At 46.0% G+C, this 21,649-nt stretch overlaps 1 protein-coding gene across 2 annotated transcripts in view; it reads left to right on the top strand.

The window, feature by feature from the left end:
* The window catches only part of RUNX3 (RUNX family transcription factor 3), a 116,239-nt gene that overhangs the window by 36,303 nt on the left and 58,287 nt on the right, over positions 1-21,649 (top strand). Inside the window, exons 2-3 of one of the 2 annotated variants that reach the window (XM_034754268.1) lie at positions 17,913-18,157; positions 20,650-20,806. In XM_034754268.1, the coding sequence (XP_034610159.1) occupies positions 17,913-18,157; positions 20,650-20,806 (402 nt within the window). Of the gene's footprint in view, positions 1-16,957; positions 18,158-20,649; positions 20,807-21,649 lie in introns of those variants that run through there. The other variant, XM_034754269.1, reaches the window with a different exon arrangement.

Genomic DNA, 21,649 nt, shown 5'->3' with positions numbered 1-21,649 from the left:
TACAAACTCCACTGATGTTACCCCTCTTGGCCCCGGCTTTGTCTTCGTCTCCTCTACCTTTTCACCTTCCTTATTCCAGTCCCTTTCCCCACATCCCCCTTCTGTTTAGATCAACTTCCCCACCCCATGCACCTCACCGGCTCTCACATTAAATATCACAGGGATCAATGACACGTACACAACAGCTGCTCTCATGGTATTTTCTCAGTAGAAAGTAACCCCCCCCCTTCACACACACACACACACACACACACACACACACACACACTCTCACTCTCTCTCTCTCTCTCTCTCTCTCTCTCTCCTGGCCCAGTGACCCATTCCTTGCTCCAGCAGAATGACCCAGAGATCTGTGCAGCAAACTGAACCGAGTGCATTTGAAACGCTCTCTATTAAAGCCATCCCAAGCATCCAGTCTTGGGTTTCCTAATTTCCCCAGGGTTGCTTTTGGAGTCGGTTGGTCGTTTTACATTCTACCTTTTTGTTCTGTGCTTGTATCGCACCTAGGCTGGGTCTCTGAGAGAAGTGACTAAGCACTATCGCAGTGCAAAGGAGAAGATGTTGCCCTGAATGGCTAGTTTTGGTCCTGCAGCTTGGCTTGTTCTCGTGCCATTTTCTCGCCATTCTTTCTCTTCCTCCTTTCTAGGATCAACCAGAGCACAGATTTTTGCCTGTAAGTGTCATTTTGCAAGTTCTCTACCTGTCCTTCCTCCGCAGAAGAAATACCAGCTGACCCGAAATCCCTGTTGCATTGCGAACTTTATCTGAATTTAAAGGAAATGCTGAAAAACCTCCCACAGATCAGTGCTCATAGGCTGGGCGATGTGACAAACCACATATACCAATAATAAACTCATTGTTATTTATACAGCACCCCTTCCATCCCCTCCCTTTCCCCCCCCTTCATCCTCGCCGAGGCGCTCAGGGTTCTGCACGACAGTTCAAAGGCGCTAAAACAACATAACCATGTTAACGGAAACCACCCTCTGTAAACAACAGAGATTAATCCAGTGAAGTCCAATGCAGGGGGGAAGGGGATGGGAGTGGAAGGGGATAAATATGGGGGCCTGTAGCCCCAAAATCATGGGAGTAGAAAGGGTGGTTTTAATGTGGGGAGAGTTGATGTCAAGATGGAGTGGTTGACTCGCCCCTGAGCCAGCAAGAGCTTGATTGGCCGCTGTCTTTGGGTCTTGAGGGGTACAACACTAGTTGGTTTCACCACCTCAGCTCCAAGGACCATGGCCCAGACCCTCTGGATTGGGCACAGAGGGGAGCACATCACATACACTGGCCTGAAGGGGGGGCATAGGGACTTGACAAAAGTGACAATATCCTTATAATAGCTGCTTCTGTTACTCCAGGGCCAGATCATTCTGGCACATCTGGGGTCACTATCATCCAGCAATGTCCACAGGGGAGAGACCGATCTTGCAGAATCCACAGGGCAAGAGATGCCTAGTTCTCTATAGGCTTCGTATGCTGTGCTCATCATCAGCGCATTGAGAAAACTCTACTGCTTGCCTAGCAATGATCTCCCACTTCTGGCTCTGCACTGGCCCCCGTTCGGCGCAGGGCCCATGCGCTAAGCCTAGGCCTCCCAGTCATACATTACAGCAATTGGCAAGGGGTCTCTGTGTCGTCCATGTTAAGAGCTGCTGTACAGCGCTGCAAGAGGCAGCAACTGAAGTGCCCAACAAGTTTTATTAATCCTGCTAAGCTAGGTGACCAGATAGCAAGTGTGAAGAATCAGGACAGGGGGGTGGGGGAGTAATAGGCATCTATATAAGAAAAATCCCTGAATATTGGGATTGTCCCTATAAAATCGGGACATCTGGTCACCCTATGCTAAGCCCAGGAACTATGCTACACAGACTTGAAAACCAGCTACTGAGACCTTATCTATTAACAAACTATTTACAGCTATACAGGAACAGAGCACTCCTCTAACGATTAGTGCGAGCTAGTGAACTTCCTCTCGCTCTCTCTCGCTCTCTGTATCCATCTAGCGGCTCTAGCTTCAATCGCTATATGCATAATGGTTAGAGGTGAGCAAAACTTTTGTAATGAAACCTGAAACTTTGCTTGGTCCAAGGTTTTGTTACAGACCCAACGCTGGGCTGCACTAGGCTGAAAAGCTTATGAATGTTTGTGACAGCTGATGGGGGGCTGAGTAGCTAGGCCTCCATTTAGGAAAGCACGTAAGCACATGCTCACGTCCACCCCACTCCAGAAAAGCACTGACACACGTGTTTAACTTTAAACACCTGCTTGAATCCCATTGATTTCAATGGGACTTAAACACATGCTAAACATTGAACACTTGCTTAAGTGGTTTCCTGAATTGGGGCCCATGTGATTCTGGACCTGATCCTGGGTGGTATCTGTTCCAATTTAGGGTTTGGGGGGAAAATCCATATGATCCTTTGCTGAAAGGGGCAATATAAATTCAAAATAGTCTTAGAATTCAACTGTGGTTTTACCTGAATCCCACACTTAAAGCAAAACTTAAGAGATGTGAATCTCTATGGAGAAATAAATAATACTTACAATTGGCACATTCCATCTGTAGATCTCAAAGTGCCTACAAAAGAGTGAAAAATATTCTTGTCCTCATTTTATGGATGGGGAAACTGAGGCACTGCAAGGTTAACTGATTTGCCCAAAATCACACAGCAGGTTGGTGGTGGAGCCAGGAATAAATCATTCTTCTTCTGATTCCTTACCCTGTGCCTACGCTAACGGACCCTGATGCTTTCCTTCTTAGGAGTCCAAAATGGCTGAGTTTCACACAGCTTCAATTTTAGCTCCCACATGGCTTAGAAGGTGATGACTGTTTCTGACTATAGGGGTGTTTTGACGACTGGCAGGCAGGTTGGACGTATTGACATTCACTCGTCTGCTACCCACTGATGCTGCAGTCATTCTTTCCCCTGAAATCCCATCTCTCTTCTCCCCACCAAGACTTCTGATTTGTAGCATCGGATCCAATTACTGTTGGATCCTAAAATGCCTTTCCCAGAAGCATCCTTGCCTAGATCTGGGATTATAGTGTCCCCTTTTGATAGCTGATTTACCCAGGTGGAGGTTCTAAGTAATCTGAGAATACCTGTAATTCCTGTCTCCTCTCTCCTCAAAATTTCAAACATCTAGATTAGAATGCTGGGGACTGAATTTTTGTTAACTTGCATATCAAAGACTTGTATATGATATTGCAAGAGCAAGGTATGGCTTTTGTTTCCTCATTTTTGGCTCTGATGGTGTGTTGGCGGCTGCATGATTTTGGCTGAACCCATCAGAGGTTGGTTTGGAAGTTTGCTGAAACATTTCTTGGGTGGTTCTAACTTTTAAGTATCCTGTCATCCACAGACTAGTTATATGACTATGGTGTATTCACACATGGTTGCATAGCTGGTTTTGTTGGTTCTGTGCTGTACAGCTACCACAATGAAGAGGCCACAACATATGTTCGAGGTGCCGTATTAAACTATAACATCATGAGTTATTTGAGCTTCCTGTTCGATACTAATAACTACAGCAGGTTACCACAAACCCTAGCCAAAATTTTCAAAAGTAGCTAGTGATTTCAGAAGCCTCCGTTGTGGGGTGACCCACTTGAAACACCTCAAAGGAGCCTGATTTTTCAGAAGATGGGTGCTTAACATTTACTGAATTTCAGGCTCCTTTTCAGGTATGTCAAGTTAGGAACCCCAAGCCTAAGCCACACAACAACACTAGTTGCATCTCAAAATCTTGGTCATACTGATGGTTGCATAGGAGCCTAGGTGATTGCACTGGTATTTACTTTCTCGCCACGCATGAATGATTCTCTCAGAGTTCATTGTCTGGTCAGGATGAATGTGAAATCAATGCATCTGTAGGGAGCAGACGGTGTTCTGTGATGCAATCCCAGACTTGTCCTGTGACCTTGATAAGAATGAGTCATTGGTAGACATTGAAGCATTGTATCTCTCTAGTGCTGGTTTCCTTAGTCCTTCCACATTCTCGTCCCTTGACCTGTCAGCTCAGTGATGTTACTATGAATGAAGAACAATGTATTCTGTTACTATACATGTTGATAATCTGGCCGAGGGGACCTTCCATCCCAAAGGGCTTTACAAGCTTCAGGCTGCCCACAGGGGTCCCTCCCTATGCCACTGCAGTGCAGCCACCTCTGGGATGAAATATGGCAACTAGTTAGTAGGCAGCAACACTACGCAACAGCATAGGTGCTAGAACTAGAGGTTCTGGGGGTGCTGGATGATTTAGTTGGGGATTGGTCCTGCTTTGAGCAGGGGGTTGGACTAGATACCTCCTGAGGTCCCTTCCAACCCTGAGATTCTATGATTCTATGATTCTATGCTGCACCCCCTAGTTTAAAGTGGTTTCCATCACATACAGGTTTTACAGTTGGTTCAATGTCTCTCAGCACCCCCCGCTCTACAAATTGTTCCTGCGCAACGGTTGAGAGCCGGCTGTAAAGAACGCCATATCCCGTGGAAACTGCATGGTGGATTTAGGGCGGCAGAATGGGATTATTCAATTGGAATCTGGCCGGAACACTGGGATTATCTCCAATTGCTCTTGGGAAAAGTGCCACCGAGTGTGCAATGATCTCACACAGGCAGGAGCCTGGTTTTTTACCTCCCATTCTGGACATAACTTGGCAGGATTGTCTGGTGATTAGAGCTGGGGATTGGGAATCAGGGGAATGGAGGCTGCCATTAATTTGTTGTACAATCCTGGGTAAATCCCTGAAGTTTTCTGAGCTTCTGTTTCCCTAATGTGGCAGGTGAGGATAATAACACTGGTGTAGCTTTGTGTGGCTATGGGAGATCTTCTGACGAAAGGTGATATGTATGTGCAAATTACTGTTACAGCTGAAAGATGGCGTCTGCCACAGCCCCCTGTGCATCCTGGGGCACTGGCTGAGTGCAGAATCCCAGGGGAAGGCACCACCTACTGAATGACCAACTATCGTCATAGTAGCACCTGGGTGTTCCTTGAGGGTCACCTGACTAAGTAATGACCCAGCTCAATCCTGCCTGACTTGTGCCATCTGACGAGATCACAGTCTGTTGGAGATGGCTGCAGACTGCGCTGGTAGCGGAAGTTCTGCTGGTGGGTAGCATCCAAGGCCACTGTGCCAGGGCAGTTTCCTGAAAGCAATAGCAACCGTCTTGTACAAGAATTAGCTTTAGGTGTCCTTTCTGTGTCCAAGATTATTACCGTTATTTATTCATATTAGCGTAGCCCCCAGGAATCCTCGGTATAGGCCAGGACCTCATTGTGTTAGGACAACAGATTTCCACACCAGCCTCAAATGGTGTCCCGAGATCCTACCCCTCTGCTGCACTAGATGCCAGGGGCACAGACTTTTTGATCTATGTTTCTATGATACCGACCACAATGGGATCCTGATACACGATGGGAGCTCCTACGTGCTACCGGATTATAAATAATAAACTATAACTCTGTTTGTTTTGACTGCGCTGTACTTTTTCTTTGCCATGTGACTTTCACTTCCCTTTCTCTCATCCAGACATTTCCTCTTTTTCTTTCCTTTGGAATTTTTCTTTCTTGCCCTTTTTGGAGGGCTCAGCATATTGCCTTTGCAGCATCACAGGTCCTCGTCTACGGTGCGGATTTTAGGGACATCTCCCAGTGTTGCTTTACCCGCAGTGCTAACAACACTGAAAGTACTAATATAGCCTGGCTGCTGGTGATTTGACTATTGGGTCGACCACACCTGCTGTGAACAGAGCGAGACATCATCGGGTTCCAAATGCCAGTGGCTGGTTGACACTAACATCTTAGAAAGCGACTGTAATGGCGGGGGATTTGATACAATCTTGACTGCATCCAGAGTCAATGATACTCAGATGTATCTGAGAGTCAGACATATCACAGGGTGGATTTCAAGGACTCTGGACTTACGCCAGTGTACCTGAGAGAAAAATCTCATACAGCAGGTGCATATGCATTTCAGGTTAGAATGTGGTGTTATTTATGATACACCTTTGAGGCTAATGGAGTCTCCACCCAACCGTGAAATTCACCGCTTTCACGTAGGGCCCAGCTCAAGACCTTATGCACCAGTTAAATTCCACTTAAATCCATAGGGAAAGACACCCATTGACTTCAATGGGATTTGGATCAGCCCCTAAATTCCCATTTCCATTAGCAATCCTTGATCGCTTTCGAAGGGGCTGGTCTGTCTTTAGGTGCTTTATAACCCTTCAACACAAATAGTTCATTTTCTCTTCATAAGCACATTCCTAAAAGAAAGTTGGGATTTCATTCTTCCACTATTTGAATGGCCTTACCCCTGTGCTCACTTGTTTAAATCAAGCATAAAGCTCGAACTGTTCTCTGAATATTTATGACTAGTTTTTATCTCATGCCATGCATACAAAACATACTTGATTCCTTTCCTAAAAGTTTTTTCAAGTGCAAAATTTTAAAAACATGTGGCTTTTATTGCAGGCAGGAATGGATAACAGCATTCCACACGTAACCACATTAAATGGAACCGTAATATTCATGTGCGTAAGGGCAAAAGCTGCCTTGTTTCCTATTTGCAATTGAACTCTGAAATTAATTAAGAACTAAAAAGGGACTGACAGTCATTAGGGTCTTTTTAAAAAGAGGGGAAGAAGCAGATGGGACCCACACTCAAAAAACCCCTCGACCTCACTGTCAATTGCACCCAGAACGTGGACACGGAGCAAGTGTAACCTTCATTGTGATGTAGTGAAGGGGGAGGGTAGTTCTGATGACGGGGGCCTAACTGACTTAAAAGCACAAGTCTCAAGAAGTGAAACTTAGGCTTCTAAGGACCCTTTAAGTCGAAAGAAAGGGCTTCGTCGTGTGGACGTGTCCAGGCTTAATTCGATTTAACGCTGCTAAAGTCGACCTAAACCCGTAGTGTAGACCAGGCCTAAGTCACTTAGATGCTTTTGAAAATTCCGCCAAAACGATCATCCATTTTGATTGGGTTTCGGAGCATCTTAAACATTCATTCTAGGGCAAAAGGCAGAATGCTCACGCACGTGACTGCTGTGAAGGAAGTAGCACCGTCTGGGCCCGATTCTCTTCGCCCTTATGCTCTTTACACATGGCCTGCCTTCTGTGGAGTTCCGCCTGATTTATACCAGTGTCTGTGAGTAAAGAATTGGGTCCCAAATAGGCACGTGTGGGTACGTGTACCTGATTCTGCTGTCGCTGCCATGGGTGTAAATCAGCAGTAGCGCCACTGAAATCCATGGACTTACACTGGTGTAAACGGGAGGAGAACCTGGCCCAAGGACACTGAGCCAGTGTAGAGGCACAGCAAAGAATAGAGGGTGATTCTTCTGGCTCCCGGACACACATTTTAACCACTAGACCAAAGAAGATCTACTGGCCTTGCAAACACCTCCGGTGAAATTCTGGCTCCACTGAAGTCAATGGGAATTTTGCCATTTACTTTTGGGGCCAGGATTTCACCCCTAGGATCTTAAACTCCAGCTGGAGGGAGTCTTCCTGCTTCTCACACTGCTGCTAATTACGCCTCTACCCCGATAGAACGCTGTCCTCGGGAGCCAAAAAATCTTATCGCGTTATCGGTGAAACCGCGTTATATCGAACTTGCTTTGATCCGCCGGAGCACGCAGCCCCGCCCCCCCCCCCCCCCCCCCCCCCCCCCCCGAACGCTGCTTTACTACGTTATAGCCGAAGTCGTGTTATATCGGGTCACATTATATCAGGGTAGACATGTATAAACATCCTTCAAAATTGGAGCCTGGCTGATGATTCCGTTGACGACGCACCCAGCAAAATGGATCTGAGTCCCCTCTCTCAGAGGCCTACTGGCTTCTGAAGGGCTAATGGGAGCAAAGGGTTTTGGTTTTGATTGTCAGAAAAGCAGCTCTGAGAAGGGACGCAGGCCCGTGGCATGAAAAAAGGACCATTCCCATGTCAGCCCGTTTTCTGGTGTAATCAAACACTCACGTTCAAGCAGATTAAGACTCTTTGGGACAAATGCATCACTGCGGTTTCGGAGCACCATGCAAGTTCACTCAGTCAGTGGAGTTGTACATGGAGCTCCCAGCCCAGGAGATGATTTCTTATTGTTTGCCTTGCCTAGACAAAGTTGCATTGACTTTTGCTGGGTGCAAGGACCGTCTTTTAATTCTGCGTTTGGGTAGCCCCTGGCAAAGTATGCTTCTGATCCATCCCTGGAGCTCTTAGGCACTACCACAATTCAAATATTAACACTATCTGATCTTGCAAAGATGGAGGCACTCTGGGGTTATAAAATGTCACAGCCTGTTCCCCATTGGGCCCAGCCTCTGTTGTTTGATTTATGAATGAATGGCACGTCCCTTTCCCCACATGCTGCTCTCAGTTCCCGTCCCTTAACTGCAAAACAGATCCAGACACCCGAATGGCCCTGCTGAGAGATGTTTGCTCCTGAGAGCTTTGGGACACAGTTTGCAATGAATTTTTAATAGAAAGCTTCCTATAGACCATGCATTTACTTCCTTGATGTTAAAGCGAATGGATCTGCTGCTAAATACCAGCTCAATTGAATTAAAAACTACAGAGGATATTGTAAGTGAAGTAATCCCAGCAAGCCGTGATTTAAGAGCTTGCTGACCTCCCTGACACAGGAACAGTAGCTTTAAAGTATTAAGTATTTTAGAAGCGGTACATGCAAATCCTAGGGCTTATTCACTATTAACCTTTTCTAAAATGCACTCGCTGCCAAGGGGGAAAAGCGTAACTAGTAAGAGCTCTAAAACCTATTTCCCACATGTCGATACTTACTGATTTGTGAAGGAATCAAGAATATGCTGAGAGGAGAGCGAAGATCAGAGACTAAACGAGGTCTGTCTGTAGCTCCATTCTTGCCATTTCCACCGCAGCCTCACGAAAGAGAGCTTGGAAAATTCAGTTTTCCCTTGCAAAAGGCAGGAGTGGGCTGAGTTTACGAAAGATGCGTAAATTTCTCCCCACCGTAAAACACACATGGGGCCCGATTTCCCTCCCGCTTCCACTGGTATACATTGGGAGGAACTCCACTGACAAGAATGAGGATGTGCTCTTGTGAGTGAAAAGGGAATCAGGCCTGTAAGCGTCTTCTGGTGCTGAGGGTCTGTTGGGCCAGGGGTATTCTCTGGGTTGGGGGTTTGCTTTGCATCCCCTTTGCAAAAGGAGCCACCAGGCTACCATGAATTGGGCACTGCGTGTCTCAGGATGGGCACCCGGATCCACTGGCCACCTTATTGACTGCTGGGCCTGATCCTGCACGGCTTTGCACTTTGTGTCATTCAGACCATGGCAACCTGTGTGTAAAAGGCTCCCAGATCGGAGCCGGAGCAGTTGGCACCCTGGTGCACTCATTTGGCATGGGTGCAAATCAAGACATAAGGTGCAGGGCAATGGTGAATTAGGCTCTTGGGGCCCAAGTCTGCCCTCAGTTACACAGGTGCAAATCAAATGTCACCAGTGCATCTGAGTGCAGAATTGAGTCCAGAGGGTCTCAGGGTGTTAGGAACACCTAGAGCATATGTTAGATGCCCTTTTTAGCATGCGCAGAAAGTTAAATCAATAAAGTACCAATATACTTCCAATGAAAACCCTATAATTGTTTATTATGAATATGGTGGCAGCACCTATGACGCTCAGTCATGGACCATGACACCCATTGGTCTAGGTGTTGAACAAATGCAGAACAAAGAATTTACCATCTGAACATCTACTGCATCCCCTCTGTAAATATGGACAGAAGGTAACCCATTGCCCTACAGCCCGTAGGCATAACTCCCATTTCTTTCTGTGGTAGATTGGTCTGTGGGATCACCTGGTCCAAAGTTAGGAATCTGGGGGCGATTTTCAAGGTGCTTCTCTTCTTTCATTTTGCAGGTTTCTCCTCACAGAAGCCACCTTGCCTTTCCACTTGCTGTCTGAGCTCCTACTTCCTTAATTCTGCATGTTCCCATGAAACCTGATAAACAGCTCTGTTCATCACACTTGTTACATGTGTGTTCTCAACAATATGGTCATTGTCATGCAAAATGAATGGTCCTGTCACTTGTAGTTTCTATAAACAGGAAAACAGAACTGGTTTATGTCTTCTGGGGTGGACTGGTTAGTATATGTTTGTTTGTTTTGGCTTTTTGTGTGTGTCTGTCACATTTTAGGAATAATCCCTTAAAATTATTAGCAGAAACTTGCCTTTAAAGAAAACAGAAGGGAATTTAAAACAATCAAATAAACCTCAAATATCAGGGTTTTACTTTTGAATCAGATAAACAGACACCTTTTAAAATTCTAACCTACTAATTTTTCTTCTGGAAATGCTGAAAAGGCTTTAATGGTCGGGTTTTCAGGCACCCACAATAGAAGACAGATTATCAAATGTGTTCAGCACTCAACTTCCCCACAAGGTGTTCTGGTCTTTTGAAAATCTAACCACTTGTTTAGAGGCCTAAATGTGAGCTAAGCTCCTTTATAGATGGACTCTAAATGCTGTATTTTTTTTCTTTAGCTTTACCATTCACCCAACACAATCCAATTATATCTCTGGTGATGTCCTTAAAGTTTTAAAATAGACCTTCGTTCTTAAAGGTAAATATTACTTTAAAACTAGATGAAACAGTATTTGACAGTGCACACTCAACCTTCATTCTCATATAGTGATCACCGTTGAAATCACTGATAAAGGGCAACTAATATTTTTTAAATAACTTATTTAACTTGGTTTTTTAACTTCGGCTGGCTAAATGGGTTTTGTAGCTGCATGATTTTACCTTAGCACAACTTCTCTTATCCTGTTCTCCGTCAAGTCATGGTCCTTTTGCCATTAACTTCAATGGGACTGGTATCTTCTGATCAAACTTTGAGCATCTTTCAAAGCTTCACAGTGGAAGCATGCAGCCTGACAAAGCAATACAAACCTGACTCCTGGGTGGAAGCAATTATTTCAGGCATTTAAACCAAACACAAACTGCCATGTACAATATCAGAGAGAAAAGATGCGGGTGGTAATAGATTTTATTGGGCCACCTTCTGTTGGTGAAAGAGACAATCTACCCAGAGTTCTTCTTCAGGTCAATATCAAACAGTCCAGAGGCAGCCCCTTCTTGGCTATTTTTGGGGTTTGATCTGTGAGGTTCAGTGTTAAAATAAGGGTTTGTAAATTACACACAATAAAACAAATCTGTTTCTCTAATAGGACCATGCACAGAGATTTCCTAAAGCTCGGGGAACTGCACCTTTCAGATGACTGTCTATCTATCCTGAACTTAATCAGCTCTCTCTGAGTTACTCTCCCTGAGATATGACAGGCTGGAGGCTTTCAAAAAACAGCCAATGAAAAGGCCCAGAGACACAGACAGCTTCCATCTCCTGTCAGCCCTCCACCCCCGACCCTAAAGCAGGACACACCCTCTTCGTAGGGTGTGTTACCCAGTGTCTTCTTCATGAGGGTGGAGAGTGGGGTTTGTGTAGTGGGCAGAAAATGCCTGAATACTCTTTCAGCTCCTCAATGTAACTGAACCAACCACGTTTGCACGTTGGAAAAGACTCTTTCAGACAGATCAGAACCTACAGCCCTTGATGGGTTTAGCTAAAATCGGTAATTTCATCTAAATACCTTCCCAACTATAAAACCCACCCGGCTCCCAGCCACCCACCTTCTAGCAATTTACCCACAGAGATAGTTTGTTTGTTTTTTAAACTGTTTAGACTATAAAGGAGCATCGAAATATGTTCACGCCTAAATCGCTCCTTACCTGAAAATAAAATCCATCTAGTACATTCCTCGATAGCCAAAGCAACAGGACCGAATCAACCAAAGGAAATTCCCGATGGGTCTGATTCCGAACTGCACCGAATAACGTATACACACGTAATTCGGTTTAATCGCACTCCATGTGTGTATATAATGCCTGCAGGAAACAGGTAGAGCAGGCCTGGAAGAGGCTAATGAGGTGCATGATTTAAATGCTCAAATAAATTCAAGAATTTCCCGTGACACGAGTATTAAAATGATGGCAAATATGTTGATTTCTGTTGCAGAATAAGTCAACCTCTATTTTAAAACATAATAATGCATTCGGTATGCAGCAACTTGTTACTGAAGAGAAAATTGTTTTCGTGCTAGATTTATTCTTTGGGGGGGTTCTGATTTGTATTATATTATTTCCCCACAAATACATGCTGGCTAAGGAACGCATTGCCCGTAGGAGTTGGGGGTATAATAGGCGATCAAACCATATTAACCCTCCCCTGTTTGCAGATCGTAGGGAGGCAAACAGGATCGCCACACCAAGCACGGCAGGTCGGAGAAAGAAAACGATGCAAGTGGACCGGGGAGCTCCAGGGTTACAAATGAAAACAGAAGGGGTGGGCGAAAAGTGTGTCTATCGCAGGGCGCAGTGGGAATTGCTTTGGCTTTTGCTAGCGTAAGGGGCTGAAGGTGGTTTCATTCCATAGGGCATTTCTTCTCAAAACACCCCGGGCACGGACTGGGTTTAGCAGCGTGGCTCCTGCAGAGATGAAAAGAGAGCAAAGGCAGTTGGAGCGGTAGATTTCAAAGAATATTTGCTCCCCACGCAGAAAGGGGATCGGAATTGCAATATGGGGGGGGGGGATATTTTGGTAAAAGCCTCCGTTACTCAGGAGAAACCTGTAGGCAACTAGAGGAATCACTGGAAAATGTGCTCCCTGCAACTGACTTTCTGCATGGTTTGCCATGTTGTATGTAAGAGCAGTCTGCCCTGGTTTGTATACAGTCCAGTCTGTAGCACTCTGTGTGTGTACACACACGCACCATATTGTGTATGTACTAGAGAGAGAGAGAAAACCAGCATTTATCTCTGGCTTCTCCAATAAACCCACTCAGGTGCATTAAATCCCTGGTGAAATTCTCGTGAGCTGCAGCGTATAGAAAATATTAGACCCGAGAGTCTGGGATATCTTATATTTTTTATTTATTTATTTTAGGCGTGGAGTTAAAGTGCAGCTAAGCGTTTGAGGGGGTTAATTGGGGAATGCCCCGGGGCTGGCACTGGGAAAGTTTAGCTGTGAGATGCGGCAAAGTCAATCACTTGGCAAATTTTAGAGTAGCAGCCGTGTTAGTCTGTATCCGCAAAAAGAACAGGAGTACTTGTGGCACCTTAGAGACTAACACATTTATGAGAGCGTAAGCTTTCGTGGGCTACTGCCCACTTCTTCGGATGCAAATTTTATTTGATCAGATTAGCAGATCAGAGCCGTTCACAATCAGTGAAAATATCAGCGATCGTTGGTGATTCACACCACTTAGATCTGGACCCTTCGAATCCGTTTCCACTGACAGGACGTTCCCAGCTGGTACCGACCATTTTAAACCGCTTCCTTTTGAGTTTAAGTAGCAGGGTTCGATCATTGGAAAGAGATTGAAAAGTTAGACATTTCTTTTCTGCTTTAATCTCTAAAAACCAGGTGCTCCACAGAACTCGGCTTCTAGTTAGGCAGCTAACTAAACCAGCCAGATTCTCCCCTGGCAGCTGCTGAGTGAGATTTTGACAATCTGGCAACTTCTGGGAGGTCAAATCGTGTATAAAACCTGCCCAGATCAAAACGTTCCTGTTAGAAAAGCAACTGAGCTCGCTGGAAAGAGACCCCCCCATCTCTTTCTCATCATATTAACCGGGAATAAATCGGGAGGGGGAATAAATGTATCTAGTTTAACTTAAAAACAAACAAATCCAGACCAATCGAGTTTAAATGGCAAAATAAATCCTGAAAGCCAGAGGAATGTTCCTGTCTTCCCCCTCCCGTGTGGTTGATCCCAAAGATTGCGGCAAATGAGTCTGTAACACAAAGTTTCCCTTTTGGGGGGAAGTCTATGGACGCTTTCACCGGGCAGAGGAAAGAGACGGTGTCTGTGTCTCTCCCGTGGGGAGAGAAGGGTCGGGAACAGACTTTCCCGGGGCGCACCGCCGGATCTTTGGGGAGCACGTGGGTCTGAGTGAACAAAACTGGCTGGGCACACTGGGCACCTCCTGGCTGCAGAGTGTAACAATCATCCTGCGGCTAGTATGGGCCTCATCGAGGGAGCCAGGTTTGGGGGGCAGGGAAGGGGGATTGTTGGGGAGACGTGGTGGGGGGCACACGGGGTGCGGTGGGTCTTGGATTCTGCACAAGCTAGAAAGCTGCTCCCAGTGGCCCGGGTCCCTTTGCTCTTCGGGCCGTCCAGAGACGTGACTAAAGCGCCAACTAGCGGCTGAGTCGAAGAACTTCACTTCCTCCGCCGTTCAGCTTGGGTGTGGCTAACCCGCCCTTCCAGGTTTTCCAACGCGCAAACGTGGGTGGTGGGGGGTGACAAACCCCCCCCCTCAACATCTGTGAGCCCCTTCCCCACCCCAAACCACGCCCTTTAAATGGAGCCATGGAGGAACTTGGCTTCGTTTGAAGATACCCCTTCTAAAAAAAATCTTTGGAAGAGACATCCTTTGGGTCACATCTATCCACCCCCAGCTGCCAGGGCTGTATTCAAATCTCTCCCCCGTTACTGGGTTTATAAGTATAACCAGACATTGGTGCTTTCTGTGGAACATGGCTCTTTTGTTGTGGAAAAGAACAGGGATGAGTCTACGGACCTTAGATTTTCACCTAAAAAGGGAAGGATTGCAGCATTGTTGAGAGTTGATTAGACACACACGTCAATTAAAATCACAGCTGTGAGACAAATAGAACTCTGTTCTTCTGGATTTCTCCCTTTGTGATTTCACCCAGCCGTCCCTACCCCCCCCCCTCCGCACCCCCATTCAATTTTCCACGATTGTGTTTCAAGATGGTCTACGTTTGAGGTTTCTTCTCATTTAATGTTCATTACGGAGAAGTCTAAACACACACACGCACAGAAAAGCAACTTTCAACATGAGCATGTTTGGATCCGTTTTAATACATAACCAAACCATTCACAGAGATTTGGTTATTGAAAAATCATAAATCGGCTTGGAAAGCACAAGGAAAAAAATGTTAAGCTTAGTGAAATTGACATGGGTTTCTTCTGTTTAACAAACACTGCAATGTTGGCTCCTTAGTCAATTTTCTAGATTAGAATTCTGTAGGAAAGGATCAAAGTAAACAATCGTATGAAATGATCTCGAGAAAAGGTCCCAGGGAATGGATAGAAATTGGAGGGATTTGGAAGACAAAAGCCCCTAATCGAGTTCAATGTGTCGGTGCTGCCGCAGCCTCCACCTTCTTTCAGTATCTACGACCTCAAAAGAAAAGTGGCTCATAACCAGTGTTTATTTATGATGGGATGTTTTTTTTTTTATATATAGTCCAACGAACAGTTTACCCAGCCCAGAATCTAAACCGTTTCTGATCTGGTGTAGACTAAATGGCTTGCTACAGAGAACATGCCATGTCCCATAAAGGAATTTATAAAACCGGCCAGCGAAGTTGTAGAAGTAAAGCAATCGATTCACCTCCCTGGACGTGATAGTGCCGAAAAATAACGTCCTTTTAGAAATAAGTCAGCAGTTAAACTGTGTGTGACGGTGCTTTCATTTCCATTGGACACATTAGTAATATTTGTGTTCAAATGTGACAAAAACACTATTTGATTTTATAGACTATTCTGCGGTGCATTTCGTTGTAGCGATTTTATATTTTATTAGAAAGACGATTCATCTGTAAAAAAAAACTGTATGCAAATATGAAACAAAAACTACAAACGATCAATTAATTTTATTCTCACAGAATCAGTATCATTTTGCCCCCTACAGATTTGCATGTTAAAATTCCATTTTGAAAACATGTATTTCCCTGGTTTTAAATCCAAACAAATGCATTGGGAATGATCATGATTATTACTCTTTTAAGAGTTGCTAAAATAGACATTTTTTTTTAAAAGGATAATAGTAAATAGGACTTTGTCCTGAAACGATCGGCTTTTCTATCGGTGCCTGTGTCAATTTCATTTGGGGAAAGTAAGAGAGCGGAGGAAGCATGTTCATAAAATAAAAGCCCCCAAACTCCTTGGCACAATGTATTCTTAGGTCCAGAGGTCAATTTCCGTCTGAAAATGCATTTCACACTGGCTAAAGCTAGCCGACCTGTTGCGGGTCTCAGACTGATCAGGAGGGCTGTCGGTTGTGTCCTTTTGATGTTACATACACAGCAGTGAGTTGATAATTAGTAAAGAATCGCTGGATCTTTTTCCTTTGGGGTTGGACCGCTTTAAAAACGCCTAGCAAATCGGTCAGTCTGGCTGTCAGCTCGCTAGCGCTTCGCGAAAGGATGGCACCGCTCTGCGGTTTCTTGGAGCGGTCGATTCTCGCTCGTTTCTTATTTGGACCCTTTATTTTGGACGTGGCTGGACGCTGTTTGGGGCGGCAGGGCTGCGTCTGGGCTTCAGACACGTTTCGCGGCTGGGTGGCAGCCGTTCGGCTGCCTAGAAGCCGAGTTTGCCGGGTAGGGTGCAGACGGGCATCTAGACGGACTCTCGGGTGAAGAGCCACGTGTCTCTGCAGCGTGTGAAAGTTTGGGGAGACTCAGAGACAATTGCCGCCGCGGTGGCGTCCTTGTTGGCTCATTTGCTCCGTCCCGCCATAGGTGAGACTATAAAGCAACGTTTTAATTGGCTCCGGCCTCTTAATGAAGCGCCGCTGAATGGAGCGCTGTCTATGCGTGTTTTAATGTGCCACCGGCCCGCTAGGTGCGTCCTCCTTCCAGGCTGGGGCTTGGGGGCGGGGCTTCCCGCAGAGATCCCGCCCCCTCTCTTCCTCGCTCCGCCCCCTCCTCCCCTTGCTTCTATCGCTTGCCCAGGCAACGTGTGCAAACGGGGGGGTTCCCAGCCCTCCCTCTCCATTGGCGCTCCTCCCCGTCAGTCAGCGAGCGGCTCCGCCCCCGGGCTGCTTGGAGTAAATAGGGTATCTCAGAGTCTGCTTGCGGACACTTGGGGCTGGTTTCAGAGCTCGGAAGGGCTCTCTGGTGGGGGCAGCGTCTGCCATAAAAAAACCAACCCCCACCTGCGAGCCATAGAAGTGGGGGTGGGGAAGCCCAGCTGTGCAGGATTGGTGCCCCACACCCAGTGAGGACTGTGTGGGGAACGGGCAGTAGAGGACGGTGGAGCTGTTTCTGGGACTTCCTTGGCATCCCTTCTGGGGGCGCGTCTCCTCCCAGACTCGCTGACTGGTGGCTGGGCCCTCGGGGGTCAACTCACGCAGCGCTGCACCTTCGGGGGCAGAAGTTTGGCTGGAGGAAAGGCCCCAGCGACCGCGCACCGGTTTGCAAAGCGGCTTCAGCACCAGAGAGGAAGGAAACCTCCCGGGACCGAGCGTGGGCTCCGGCCAGCTCCCCAGCAGAGCGCCCGGAGACCTGCCCCGTGCCAAGGGACCCCGGGCGCGCCCAGGCTCTGTGGGCAGAATCGCCCAGATCCGGCAAAGAGGGGGACTCGCTGCCTGACTCCAGGGCCGGCTGCTGCGGGCAGGGAGGGAGGAGAGAGCCCAGGAGCTCGCCACCCGAGCCCTGTCTCCACGCGACGCCAGCCCGGCGCCGGAGCCCACGGGCGACCCTTCGGATCCGGGGTCCCCCTTAGCCCCAGCTGTGACTCGACCTTTCCCCCGGCTCCTTTGGCCTGAGGAGGAGGCGAAGGGCGCTGCGGGTCCCAGCCCCTGACACGGCGGAGGCGCGTTTCCTGAGCGCAGGTCACACCGCGACTCCCTCGGCCGCTTCTTCTTTTCCTGCTCTCTATAAAGCGCTGCCCCGAGAAGCTGCATCGGACCCGGCCGGCCCCTGGTTTGGAGAGGGCAGCTGCGCGCTCCGGGCGCCTCTCCCCAGCTCCCCCGGCCCGCCAGCCCCTCGCCCCCCGCGCCCCTCGCTCGCCGGCTCTCTAACGCCCGCTGTTGTGATGCGTATTCCCGTAGACCCCAGCACCAGCCGGCGCTTCACACCTCCCTCCACGGCCTTCCCCTGCGGTAAGATGGGAGAGAACAGCGGGGCGCTGAGCGCGCCGGCGCCGGGCTCCCGAAGTCGGCCCGAGGTGCGCTCGGTGGTGGACGTGCTGGCGGACCACGCGGGCGAGCTGGTGCGGACAGACAGCCCCAACTTCTTGTGCTCGGTGCTGCCTTCACACTGGAGGTGCAACAAGACCCTGCCGGTGGCCTTCAAGGTAAGCCAAGGGGCGGGGAGCGGGAGGCAGATGTTTCCAGACAGCCAGATGTGGCTTCTTCCAAAGGGATGGGCTAAAACCCTGTCTGACCCCCCTGAGCAATGGCTGGGGACAGGAGGAGAAGGATGAGAGGCGTTTTTAGCGGGGAGGATACGTGGGGAGAATCTTACCTACGAAAATAAACCTTAATATTTACACTCCAGCTCCCGCCCCCCTTTCATTTTAAACCAATTCTGCCTTCACTTTCGGGGCGCGTATTTCTTTTTAATCAAGCTTTCGCGTTGCCCCGCGGTTATAATATCTCCGATATTGCATAGGGTTAGGAGCTCTCAGGGAACTTTGAAGTTTAATGAGAGTCGAGGCTAATTACCTAAGTGGGAGGGGGAAGATCTGCTCTGAAATAATAAAGGGAAGAAGTGAACTGCAGAGACAACTGGGCTTCATTAAAGGGCAGCTCCTTTCCTTTCCATGTTGCTTCGTCGTTGCTTTTGTCCTAGTTGTAATTCAGTCAGTTGGCTCCTATGGGATATTTAAACATTAAAAATCGACCGGGTTTCTGTTTCTGGATGTAGACTGAACGGGGGGGAAACTATGCGAGGAAGAAAGACAGCAGACATAAGTGATAGTCACCTTACACAGACCCAGATCTTTCACCACGGATCCCAACTAAGAGACCACAAAAGCCTTTATTCTGGATTCATGATCAGGCCAAACAAGAAAGGCGAAAATAAATCTTTCGCAGTCAACTTGAACGCAGATCCCTTAAGGATTTATGGAGTTTCTCTCCAGTTTCTTAAGAAGAATGGGAGGGTATTAAAATATAGACATGGGGGAAAAAACAAACAAACCAGGAACTAAAGGCTGGAGTTAATAAAGGACGAAAACCTTTCAGAGCACTGTTTTAGAGCGGTTATAGGCTAGCTAAGGAAAGGCGACAGAGAAAAGGTTCTTTATGGAGGACACGTAATTTTTTTGGCTATTGCAAAAAGTAATTATAGGTGTGCGTTAGGGAGATGTGACTAGAAAATGTATCTGACCTGAATGTATGGGAAAAGGAGTTAATATAAAAACGATATAAAGAAACTGAAAACCAAACCCAACAAATTCAAAACTGTGCTGTTGTCTTTTGGGGGCGGAGGGAAGTGATGAATGATATTTTAAAACTTGAGTTTAATTTCTTTGATTCAAATGATAGACCGACAAGAAAGCAGACGGAGCAATAGCAAGAGAGAAAACCAAAGGGGCTTGACACCATTGGTGCAGATAATATTTTAAGAGCACAAACGTTTAGCAAATAAGCCTGGGGAAATGATCAAAGCCAGAAGATACATTTCAACTCTCGGGGTGTAAATATAACTTTTGAATGTTGTCTCCCCTCTCAAATCAAGAAAAGGCTGAAAAAGAAAAAAATAATCCCTGCTTAAAAAACCGATGATCTTAAATAATCTGGAGCTCTCTCGCTACACGAGAGATATTGAAAGTCGATGGAAAAATATGAGTTCCTTTATTTCCGAGAGTCTGAGTTTTCCAAAATTCTAAAGCTTAACAAAACTACATCCAACTGAAATCGAAGAGGAAACCTGGTAGGTTTCGATCCAAGGTAGTTAGAGGGAAACTGTCCTTTTGCATAATAGCAAAAATGATGTTGCAGCCCCTAAATTACATGGCTTTTAAAATATTCTTCAGCTCCAGCGGTTTGTTTGAATCCCTTTACAAATAGGTATTTATATAAACTGGCGTGGGGCAGAAAAACTCCCTTTAGCAATTATTTTAAAACGAATACAGGCTCGGCTGTATTTTATAGGACTGAAGAGGATATTTTGTGTCGGGTGCCATAGCTGTTTAGAATAACAGATGCACCTGGCCCTTTTAAAGAATGAAATCTTGACAATATTTGGAATGATTCTGTGGAATTTTCTGTTAAAACTGCCTGTGTTGTGGCGTGTATAATAGACAACTTAGCTTCTGAAGTGGAAATTAAAGATGAAATCCTAGAGTATGTAACTGAGTTACATACAATGAAATTCTTGACATGTAATTCTCTTCCATACTTGGATAGTGGTGTTAGCGATCATCACAGGGGGATTATATAGAGATAGATTTCTTACAAGAGAAATCCGACTGTTTTCGCTCAGGCAAAATTTTCACTGAAAATGGTTTGCATTTTAACAATATTTTGACTCGGACTTTAAAAAAAAACCAAACCCAGGAATTTCAAAATATACAAATCCACCTCTTAAGAAAACAGGGGGATCATTCAGCTATCAGGACATAATTTGCCAGATTTATTTGATGAAAGGAACTTGAATTCTTTTGAATTTTTTTAAAGAAATATATTTCAGTATTAATTTAAAAAAAAATCAAGACTTTTTCTACTCAGAATGACAATTCCTCCTGTCTGGTTGCAGAATGATGAGTCTGCTTTGATCAGCTTAATAATAATATTACTAATAATGAATAGTATCAAATAACTTTGTTGCACTGATCTCTAGGTGGTAGCCCTTGGAGATGTACCTGATGGGACTGTAGTCACAGTCATGGCTGGAAACGATGAGAATTATTCTGCAGAGCTCAGAAATGCCTCCGCGGTCATGAAAAATCAAGTGGCAAGGTTTAATGACCTCAGATTTGTTGGGCGAAGTGGCAGAGGTAGGTAACTGTCTCCTACATAACTGTACAATGCTTTGATTTTAAAGCAGCTGCAAATCTGCATGGAGATGTCTCTGTAGTTGTGGAATGGTCTTCTAAAGTGTGGGGCGGAGGGGAAATCATTTATAACTATGTGTGATTTCCTGAGAGGCACCGGAATTGCGAGCTTTGGAAATGAGCGATGCGGGACTTAATCATGCTCCCAATGAAGTCAATGGAGGTTTTGCCACTGCTTTCAATGGAATCAGAATTGGGCCCATTCAATTATTATTAGGATCAGTACATGCTGGATTCCACTGTTTTGCATTGCATTATTCTTTTGGGCTTTACCTAAATTTATGCACAAAAGTCGTACATCAAGAGGGAAAGCAATCTATTTTTAACATACGAAGCTGTTGATTATTGTAACCTAAATCTACTCGCTTTCGTTTCTCACCCTTCCACGCTAAAATTGCACAGAAAGACACGTATCCATTTTTCCAGACTGCAGGCCTGATGCAAAGCCCATTAAAATCTATGAAAAGATTCCCATTGGATTAGTCCATAAATGGATAGCAGCGTAAAGGTCCAAATGGCTCTTCGGTACCACTTTAAACACAGTCACTTAGACTGCGTCTGTTCAGGATTTATAAGAAGGGAAGTAAATATTTGCAGTGACTAGACATAGTCAACACAAGCTTATAATTATTATTAGTGCTTGTAGATGGAGAGTTTGAAGTGTGACTAATACTATTCCCCTACCTTACCCTCACCCCTCAAAGAAAAGGAAGTTATTGGTAAAATATATCGTTGAATATTATAATCAATTTACGGTCCTTCCAGGTTCAATGCTAAACTTATTAG

Source organism: Trachemys scripta, chromosome 20 (genome assembly GCF_013100865.1).
Source record: "Trachemys scripta elegans isolate TJP31775 chromosome 20, CAS_Tse_1.0, whole genome shotgun sequence".
Lineage (NCBI taxonomy): Eukaryota > Metazoa > Chordata > Testudines > Emydidae > Trachemys > Trachemys scripta.
This window is presented reverse-complemented; position numbering and strand designations above follow the sequence as displayed.